Here is a 10784-nt window from a genome sequence, read left to right on the forward strand (position 1 = left end):
AGGTTCCTCTTATAGGTGAGATCATATGGTATTTGTCTTTTACCAACTGTCTTATTTCAGTTAGCATAATATTCTCCAGTTCCATCCAAGATGTTGCAAAAGGTAGGAGTTCTTTCTTTCTGCTGCCTAGTATTCCGTTGTGTAAGTGTGCCACAGTTTTTTGATCCACTCATTTACTGATAGGCACTTAGGCTGTTTCTTTCAACAGTTGGCTATTGTATATTGTGCTGTTATGAACATGGGAGTGCATAAGTTCTTTTGAGTTGGTGTCTCGGGATTCCTAGGGTACATTCCCAGCAGCAGAATCACTGGGTCAAAAGGCGGTTCCATTTTTAGTTTTTTCAGGAAATTCCGTACTGTTTTCCATAGTGGCTGCACCAGTCTGCATTCCCACCAACTGCACTAGGGTTCCCTTTTCTCCACATCCTCGCTAGCACTTACTGTTTGTTGATTTATTAATGATAGCCACTCTAACAGGTGTGAGGAGATGTCTCATTGTGGTTTTAATTTGCATCTCTCTGATGGCTAGTGATGTTGAGCATTTTGTCATATGTGTAAGGGCCCTCTGTATGTCATCCTTGGAGAAATGTCTAGTCAGGTCCTTTGCCCACTTATTAATTGGGTTATTTCACTTCCTGGTGTTGAGTCATATGACTTCTTTATATATTTTGGAGATGACATTTTTGTACACCAACAATGGAATATCAGAAAGAGTAACTAGGGAGAAAATCCCATTTACTGTAACAACAAGAAAAATAAAGTACGTAGGAATAAATTTACCAAGAAGGTAAAGGGCCTGTACTTGTAAAACTATAGAACACTGAAGGAAGAAATTAAGGGAGCTACAAATAAATGGAAGCAAATACTGTGTTCATGGATTGGAAGAATTAACACCATTAAAATGTACACTCTATCCAAAGCAATCTATAGATTCAATGCAATTCCTATTAAAATACCAACAACATATTTCACAGATCTAGAACAAATATTTCAGACCACAAATAGCCCCAGCAATCTTGAAAAAGAACAAAGTAGGAGAGATCACAATACCTCATATCAAGTATACTGCAAACCCACTGTAATCAAAATAGTCTGGTACCTGGCACAAGAACAGACACATAGATCAAGGGAACAGAATAGAGAGCCCAGAAAAAAAAACCATGTCTCTATGGTCAGCTAATATTTACAAAGGGGGCAGGAGCATAAAATGGAGTAAAAAATAGCCTCTTCAACAAATGGTGTTGGGAGATCTGGAAAAGTACATGCAAAAAAAAAAAAAAAATGAAACTAGAGCACCAACTTACACCATACACCAGAATAAACTCAAGATAGATAAAAGGCTTAAACGTAAGCCGTGATACCATAAAAGTCCTAGAGGAAAACATAGGCAGTAAAATTTCAGATATCCCACACAACAATATTTTAACTGATCTATCTACTAGGGCAAGGGAAATAAAGAAAACAATAACAAATGGGACTACATCAAACTAAAAAGCTTCTGCTCAGCTAAAGAAAATAGCAGCAAAATGAAAAGGGAACCAACCGTATGGGAAAACATTTGCCAATGATACCTCAGTAAAGGGTTTGATCTCCAAAATATATGAAGAACTCATACAACTCGACACCAGGAAGACAACACAGTCCAATTAAAAAATGGGCAAAAGACCGGAAGAGACACTTCTCCAAGGAGGACATACACAGGGCCACAGGCAAAGGAAAGAATGCTCAAAATCACTAGCCATCAGAGAGATGCAAATTAAAACCACAATGAGATACCACCTCACACTGGTCACAATGGCCATCATCAACAATCAACAAACAACAAGTGTTGGCGAGGATGTGGAGAAAAGGGAACCCTAGTGCACTGTTGGTGGGAATGCAGACTAGTGCAGCCACTATGGAAAACAGTATGGAATTTCCTCAAAAAACTAAAAATGGAACTGCCTTTTGATCTACCATTATACTCTAAGGAATATACTCTAAGAATCCTGAAACACCAATTCAAAAGAACCTAGGCACCCCTATGTTCATAGCAGCATTATTTATAATAGCCAAGTGCTAGAAACAACCTAAGTGCCCATCAGTGAATGAGTGGCTCAAAAAACTATGGTACATTTACACAATGGAATACTATGCAGCAGAAAGAAAGAAAGAACTCCTGCCATTTGTGACAGCATGGATGGAACTAGAGAGAATTATGCTTAGTGAAATAAGCCAGGCAATGAAAGACAAATACCATATGACATCACCTAACACAGGAAACTAATGAACAACACACACAAAAAATGAGCAAAATAGAACCAAAGGCATGGAAACAAGGAACAGACTGACAGTGACCAGAGGGGGAGGGGGAGGGAGGAGAAGGGGGCAAAGCAGGGGAAGGGTCTAGTCAAGGAACATGTATAAAGGACCCATGAACATGGACAACTAAATGGGGATGGACTGTGGAAGAGGGGGGAGGTGGCTGGAGCAGGGGAGAACAAAGAGGGGGAAAATGGAACAACTGTAATAGAAAAACAATAAAAAATGAATAAAAATAAATAAAATAAAATATTTTAAAAATTAATTAATCAATTAATTAATAGTCAAGGTATAGAAGTGATAGCTCCTGGAGCTGGTTAGAGTGGAAAAAAAGTCCTGCCAAAAAGTTATCAAAATCAGGTTTAAAAAAAAATTCCTCAGGTTAACAGCATGCATGCAGAGAAGATAATGTAGGTCCACAAGCAGCTATTAGGTTGTGACCCTTATTTGGAACTGGTTACTTATCTCTATAGAAAATCATCTTCCTGACTAAGGAGAATGCTGTCACATGAGTAGAGGCAGATCTAGGATGATAATAATAATAATAACAACTACAACAACTAGATAGTGCTCCAGAAGCGAGCCAAACTCACTTGCCTCATTAAAAGCAGTGTTTAAAAATTCTTCCCACCACAATGAAGGCTTCCCTTCCCCCACATATATAAATTTAGAGGTACAACTACAGTGGCCTTCTCCTGCCACATCAGCTATGGTCCCTTTTATGCACCTCTGATTTCCAATCACCATTGCCTGTCATGTCAAAACTCTTCATTGCTGAGCAATAACCAGACCCTGCCTTCCCTAAGCTTGTGAGTGCTTCTCAGTTACATTTCTAGTACCAGCGGGGGAGTTGGTGGAGTTTCCTTTGTACCTCCAATCCTCTTTGCTGTGTCTATTGATTGGTACCCAAAAAAAACCCCTAACAACCACTGATCTGTTTATTGTTTCCATGCTTTTATCTTTTCTAGAATGTAGCTGGAATCATACAGTATGTAGTCTTTTCAGGCTGACTTCTTTCAGTTAGTAATATGCATTTAAGTTTCCTCCATGATTTTTCCTTTTGGAATTCAGAAAGGTATGGTTATCTTAACAGAACCTCTGACTCGGGTGATCTTATCTGAACAGCAGTGTCTAAGGCCTGGGCCATGCTTTCAAGGTGCCCTGTGTCCCTAGACACTCAGTTTTCTGGGGATGGGTGACCAGACCCTTGTCATGAAGGAGAGAGCCAAGCCGTCAGGCTGTTGCAGGGTGTGGAGAGTGAAGGCAAAGGGGAGCACAGACACTGCCTGTGAGCGGGCACTTTTAGTCTCTGGCTCTGCAATCTTTACGGAAAACCAGACACCGTAATCTACAAACTGAATCACCACATAAGCTTCCCTAAAACAGGTAAAAGTCTTTGACACTACACCTGCCATGTGAAACAGAAGGGCTTTGTGATGCAGTCGGCTGACCTGGTTCCATCCTCTGTGAGGTCTTTAGGCCCTAGGATCCTGACCGCCTATATATAGGGATGGCTAGCCTCCTCAAACTAATGAGGTTTAGGTCATGCTAAACTTTACTTTTGTTCTTTGGAATGTTGGATATTTCTTACGTATATACGGCACATTCTTCATTATTTTCCTAATTATCTGGCAAGTGAAAAGGAGATACCATGGATTAAGGCTCGAACCTAAAACAAGCTGCTGCCTTGTAGGGAAACATTAACACCACTGTTGAACTAATTAAGTCTCAGATAGAAAGCTTTTAAAATCTCAGAGTCTCTTTCTACATTCTTCCCCAATTTTTATACCATACATTCAGTTATTCTAATATGGTACTTTTCTTAGAGCCTACCTTTCTCAAGTCTCTACCTTGGGTTGAGACCTGGATGAAATGGAATCTACCTCACTGGATCTCAGAAGACATCCCAATATGCGGGCTTCTTCTGGTTGGTAGACTTAGTAAGCAAAAGTCCTAGGGCTGTAAGAACTAATTACCATCACCATTTAATCTATTCCACTATTCCTCCTGTGTCGTGGTTAGCCCCCTAGAGAACTAGTCCTGGGAAAGGGGACAGGAAGTAAGGAATAAGGAGAGCCTTGAAGTAAATGAGAAATAACTAGAAAATAAGACGTTGGGGTAAAAAGCATGGAGTAGAGGAAGGAAATGTACATGAGTGTATTAAACAGAGACGTACACAGAAAGGGATTTGGAAATTTATATTAGTTTTGTCTTATTATGACCATGAAAAAGAACACGGTGTCCCAGCTTCACACTCTTAACTTTTTTGTCTTTAAGCGTCACCGAAAACTCAGGCAAAAGGCTAGAGATGCAGCATTAAGAGGTAAAGTCCCAGTGTCTTCTCTCACTCCCCTCCACTATGAGCAAGGTTCCGTAGATTTGGTCCCTCAAGTTGACATTCTCCTAGCAGAATTTCTTGGGTGGAGAATCAGAGCCTGGGATTGTTCCAAACTTCAACACCTGGGCCCCAGGGAGTGAAGAATAAGGAAGAAGGACAGATGTCCTTAATGGTGCCATTTAGTATTTATATAACCCTGTGAAAGCCACTTCAGATCTCAGTCTTTTACCCATGAAATGGGCATCTGAAGACCCAGCCTCACGCACAGCATGGCTGTGGAGATCTAATGAGATTAGGTCCAGGACAGCACATCGTAACTGGCTAAGCTGTACGCAGATGTGCCTTAGAGCATGGACTGTTGGGATGTTCAGTCTCTTCTCATTCAAAGGCCTTTAGCTTCCTACAGGATGTGCCTGAATGCTCTCTCGTTTCATATAACACTGTCTCATGGTTTCTCAGCTAGGAGACCTTCCTGGAAAGAAGCTGAGAAGCCATGGGAGCTGCTGTCTATCATGAAAAGGTGATCACTCGCTCTTTGTAGTGTCCCAGCTCCAGCCTGGACTGTGATGACTTCTCTGCTTGGCCTGGGACAGGGATGAGGAGAAGAGGGAGAATGGCTGGGAGGGAGTCACACACAGTGGAGGCTGCAGCACCAGCTGAGAGGGTTCCCAGGGAAAAGGGGGTTCAGACATCTAAGAGGGAGGAGTCTCCCAGTTCTTCTCTAGGCTAGGCTCACAATGGTTCTAGAATTCAGAATCTGACGAGAGCTTAATTCATAAAAGACCCTACATGGGATTGTACTCAGCCACAAGACAACTTAGCCGGCTAAGAGAATGGGTGACTAAGTGCATAAGTAAGGCATCATTGTCATATTCTCCTTAGAGCTCCCCTCTATCTAGAGCAGACCCCTAAAAACTGCTGACATTGCTTCGCCTTCTGTCTCGAGGAAGCCCCGTTTCTTGTCGTCTCATCCTGTTCTTAAAAACTCTAGAGAATGAGACTGGCTCCTCAGACATGTTGTATACACCTCACAGTCCCCAGGAAGCAGAGTTCCAACAAGAACCTCATTCTACAGAGCTGGGGAATATGAAATACCATGCAGTGGCCTTCACAGACCCAAATGAGACTGAGTGCAAGTTCTACCTGGTGATGACCCTGGTGATTCCCTATCTGCTAACCATTGGCTCCCCCATCATTTGTTCCCATCTTCTGGTTGAGCTTCACAATGTAGGACAGCAGACAACTCACCCACCTCCCAGTCAGTCATGGCCCCGTACTGCTATGGGTTGCCTGAGACCATCATTAACAGTAGTCATGTTTTCTCTTCTAGCCAGAGCTGGCTTCCTCACGACGGAAGTGTGCGGCGAGTACTGTGTGCAGACACCTCCTGCCAAATCTGCAATGCAATGGCTCTGGAGATCGAGCAGTTGCTGGTGGGTGAGAACGCCCTGATCTCTCCCAGTTCACCGGGGCCATCACAGGGCTCCTCTTGCCTAGAGATTTTGTCCCAGTCTGACATGTCCTTTGAGCGTAGTCTGGAGCATCCTTCCACATGCTCTCAAGAACTTTCACTTCCATCTGCAACCCCTTCAGCATCACGATTAATGGATCAGGAATATTTAGACCACTCAGTTACCTGGTCAGCTGCCCAATCACCTGGTACAGTTAGTATGCAACATTACTGGGCTGAAAATGTCCAAGAATTTCAAGTGTCAGATATGCCCCAGCTCCAAGACACTATGTCTTCTTCATGCTTTGAGGGGCTTAGGATTCCAGTAAACCCACAGGAGATGATACAGCAAAACCTCAGCCCTGTGTGCAGGAACCAAGGTCAGCAGCCCTTGCATCCCTGGGTCTCGCTGCTGACTCTGAACCAAGATAGCACTACCCCGACACATCCTATAGCCTTGCCTATGGTCACTGTCCTGCCTGTCCACCAGCCATTCCCCAGTCCTGAAGTCCTGAGTCTCCTTGAGGTACATGTTAAAAAATGGATGCATTTCCAGAGGTGGGGGCTGCCCAGACGTGTAGAGAAGTCCCTGAGGCAGCTCATGCCAAACCTGCCACTGTTTTACCAACCAGTGAATAACCAACCAGCTTCTTTCATCCAAAATGATACTTCTGGATTCTCTGCTGAGAAATTTGCCATAATTTCCTACGAGACCTGGGGTTCATGTATGGCTGGCCAGGCAACCCAGGCATTCTGGGTTTCTGAATGGTCCCTTATAGACCCAATACAAAGACACCGCTACCACCAAAACCCAAACCACGTGGCTCTGGCTCTGCCCTCTGCAGCTCTTAAAGACTTAAGTGGCCTCTATCTACTTCCTCAGAAAAAAGTTAATGACCCAGTGGGCCATCTGCAGCAGAAATACAGCCAGCTGTTCTGTGGCCTCCCTTCTCTGCACAGTGAGTCCCTGGATGACACCTTGGGCTCTCAAGTTCACTCCACAAATGGGAGTCTGTCCAAGCTCCCCTTGAAGGATCCCCTTTTCCTCAAGGAGCTCTCCTTTCTCCCTCTGTTGTCTAAGACTCCACCTGAGTCAGACCCACCCTGTCCCCCATCATCATCCCCAAATTGTGTCATGCCATGTGACCATCCACCAGCTCAGGTCAATGTCCCATTCCTGACTCTGGCCCAGTGTGAAGCCTTAGAGTGGCACATGCTTCAGAGGCAGCTGCAGCATCAGTGGAGTTTGCCAGCTGTTTTCCAGGGAGTTCAGCACACCCAGACCCCTGCGCCGTATAAGCCTTGTGACACAGCCCAGTCTCCAGAAACTCCAGGAAAGCCCAACTCTGTCTACCCAACCGTGGACTCCCGGAAGCTGCTGAAATTCCACCTCCAGAGGCAGCTGAGTCACCATCGCTGGGGTCTGCCCCCAAAGGTCCAGCAGTCCTTCCAGTTGCTCCTGTCCCCCACTCACCAGCAGACTCCATCCTGGAGCAGCACAGCCCTAGCCAGTGTGAGTGTCCCCCAACCCTCGGCCCTAGAAGCCACTGGTGCTGGTGACCCTTGCTCTCCATTTGAGGACCCAGTCTGCATACCATACTTATTTGACCAAGTCAAGGCAATACTGCAGAGCCACATCGACTCCAAATGTGGGCAGATTCACGAGGGCAAGGTCCCTGCCCGTGTGTATAGGTCTCGTGAGTGCATTATTCCTGGAGGCCTCGAAGTGGCTGCCTTCACCTGCATCCCAGAAAGCAAACCACTGGAGGTACAGGCAGCAACAGACCCTGACCAACAGCAGAAAGTTATGCCCCAGATGCCAGCGTCCCTTGATCAGCAGCAACAGACCTCCCTAGAAGCTGTCACTGAACATCCTCAGCCAGCCGAAGCCCTGACCAAGGAAGTCATGGAGAGCCTGAAGACAACTTTACGGCAGAAGTATCTGGCCTCCTGGTCAGGGCTGCCTCCTGATTATCCTGTGGCTCCCTCCAAGGCCATGACCTCAGCAAAACCTACTCGAACTACAACCGTAGAGGTGGTACCTGAACCTGTCAAAATCTTAACAGAACCTCCGACTCAGATGACCTTACCCGAAGAGCAGTGTCTAAGGCCTGGGCCATGCTTTCAAGGTGCCAATGAGACCTGTGCAGACACTGCAGATGATTTTCAACCTGAAGTGCCAGTGGAAGGAATGATTGAGATGGAGCCTCGAGAAAGCCAGACAGAGTCTGCTAGGCCCTGTCTACTCAAGGAATCCCTCTTGGCCAAACTAAATTTCCATCTGAGAAAGAAAATCCTAGAGATACAATGGGGAATTCACACAAAGGCCCGGGAGTCCAGGGAACAAACTGGATGCTCAGCGAACACCCCCCGACAGGCGCCTCTTGGGAGTCTAAACAACCAAGGAAAATCACTGCTCCAGAAACTCCCCATCCCACCAAACACTCCCCATGCCCCAGATCCAAAATGGCTCTGCCTTAAAGAACAGCTGGGCCTTGAGTTAAAGGAGGTGCGGCAAAACCAGAAGCAACCTAGTCCCAGAGCAGCACCCTTTGGCTCTGTCCACGGGTCCTCCGAGATGTCACAACCCAGTGGGGATGTGACAGAGGGCGAGGTGTTTTGTGTTCAATTGGAGGCCAGTGTGAACAGGCCCAGCCTGGAGGAGCCCTGGAGCCCTGAGTCCCAAAGCCCTGGCAAGAGCAAATATTCAACCCAAGTCTCCATGCTGGCTAAAAAGGAAAAGAATTCAGGGAAACCAAAGTTGGCAGGAGACCAAGGAGAAGGAGATGCAGGGTTTGTGCTCTCCCCAGCAAGAGAAAAAAGCCACCCTGCTGAAGCCCAGAGGCCAGAAGGGACGCTTCTGAACAGGACTCCCCAAAGCCCCTGGCGACAGAAACATGGCTTTCACCTTGATGCTCCCTGTCCACACAGGTCCCAGCACCATGCTCAGCTTAAACCCCCAGAGCCACACCCAGGAGCCCCTACGGGGGGGAATCTAAAGAATGACCTGCAAGACAGTCAAACCAGGCTCAATGTCAGCCTCAGACCAGCAAGGATTCCTGAGAGTGTCCAGCGTGTGGGGATCCAGGTGTCACGGAGCCATGCTTCCCTGGGCCCTCTTATTCAGCGTAAGCCATTACAGCACCAAACTTTGCAGAGGCAGGAGATGCCAGCCCATTGTCACAACAGGCCCAGCTTTCCAGAATCGGGCTGGAGAAATAAGATGAAATGCTTTCTGCAATATATAAACCTTCAGGCAAAAGGCAAAGGGCAAAGGGAACCCACGTTTTCAACAGCTGAGAAAATGGCCAACACCAGAAAAGAAAATGTAGAAAAGAGGCTAGCTCCAACCAGAAGTCCCATAGAGAGAACAAAGACAGAGAAGAAGACAAGAGGGGACCCCATGGCCCAACCTCCCCCTACTGAGAAGCAGGTGGGCCTATTCTTGGATGTCTCCCATTCCCCAGACAGCAAGCTCCGTCACCTCTCCTGCTCCAATAAACTCGACTCTGCCTCAGGCTTGCGCCACCCCCGCCACTGCCCTCGGCACTGTCCTCGAGTGGCTTGTGCTACCCAGTCTGGGAACCCACCCAACTCTCAATTCTCCCGTCAGGGAAATGCTGGCCCGCTCAGGAACACCCAGCACAATTAAAAGATGTAGGCTCCCCAGCATGTGCATCCCTTGAAATGGACTGCTCCTGTCACTTTGATTATGTGCAGGTGGGGCAGGGGCCACCCAAAATACAGTCTAAATCTCTAAGCAAAGGCTTGTCGGTCTGCTCCTTCTCTCCGCTCTGGTGTGTTAAGGGAAGGCAGGAGGGAGGCTAAAATGTCCTTCCTGTCCAGGGAAGGAGCTTTAACCCACACTCAAGCACAGTCAGCATTCCACACCAACTCCTCCCAGCCCCACCTTCTCCTCTATTTTCACTACCTCTCCTTTTGTTCAGTTTCTCATTCGTTCTTGCCTGAATAATTGCAATAGTATCTCATATACCCAGGGCTTAGGATAATGACTAGCACATAGTAAGACTTTAATAGTATTTGAATCCAAAGTCTGGCCTGGGGAAGCAGAGAATCGTTACGTTAATATGATAAGCACTATGAAATGGGGTATCCTCTGCTGATAAGGACTCCAGAAGGATCACAATAAAAATGACCTTGGTAAGCATCTTATGTTCAACAATTAAAATATTTAAGTATTTACTATATGCAAAGTACTGTAGCAAACACAACAATGAACATGACACAGGACTTGCACAACAAAGCTTGTGATCTCGTGGGATAGCCAGTGTCTCATGCCCAAATTGTCTAACCAACATAGATACTTGGATGTCCAATATTCATCTCAAAATAAAAAATGGAACTCCTGATTCTCCACCCATCACCATCACCTAATCACACATGCAAAACATGCTCCAATCATAGTATCCACCATTTCAATTAAAGGCAACTTTGAATTTTGCCTGTTGATTCCCGGCCACTCCTTCTTGTCAGCACTATCCTCATGCCCACATTGCACCTCAGGGCCCAATGATACCATGGGAAGCCAAGATGGAATTCACGTCTGACCTTTACCATCTTTCCATGTCTTTAGGAAAATATTGGTGTCATCCTTGATGTTTTTTCATAAAAATCACATCCAATTCATCAGTAAATCCTGGGATTCCTCTCCCCTGAGATATCCCTCCTGAATGG

At 45.9% G+C, this 10784-nt stretch overlaps 1 protein-coding gene across 1 annotated transcript; it reads left to right on the top strand.

Moving 5' to 3' along the window:
• Nucleotides 1-4524: 4524 nt before the first annotated feature.
• On the top strand, nucleotides 4525-10082 carry LOC150012907 (protein SPATA31F1-like). The gene is made up of 3 exons (XM_090275191.1): nucleotides 4525-4624; nucleotides 5099-5159; nucleotides 5970-10082. The coding sequence occupies exons 1-3, from the start codon at nucleotides 4525-4527 to the stop codon at nucleotides 9739-9741; spliced, it is 3933 nt and encodes a 1310-aa protein (XP_090131317.1). The 3' UTR covers nucleotides 9742-10082.
• The last annotated feature ends 702 nt before the right edge of the window (nucleotides 10083-10784 follow it).

The sequence above is a fragment of the Furipterus horrens genome, unplaced genomic scaffold, assembly GCF_987537825.1.
Source record: "Furipterus horrens unplaced genomic scaffold, mFurHor1.1.pri manual_scaffold_4, whole genome shotgun sequence".
NCBI lineage: Eukaryota > Metazoa > Chordata > Mammalia > Chiroptera > Furipteridae > Furipterus > Furipterus horrens.

Excerpts from the sequence above, each read along its gene's own strand:
- LOC150012907 (XM_090275191.1), top strand. The coding sequence starts at position 4,525 with ATGAAAAAGAACACGGTGTCCCAGCTTCACACTCTTAACTTTTTTGTC. Across the intron at positions 4,625-5,098 it reads TAGAGATGCAGCATTAAGAG|CTAGGAGACCTTCCTGGAAA; the intron begins GTAAAGTCCCAG and ends ATGGTTTCTCAG. Across the intron at positions 5,160-5,969 it reads CTGCTGTCTATCATGAAAAG|CCAGAGCTGGCTTCCTCACG; the intron begins GTGATCACTCGC and ends TTTCTCTTCTAG.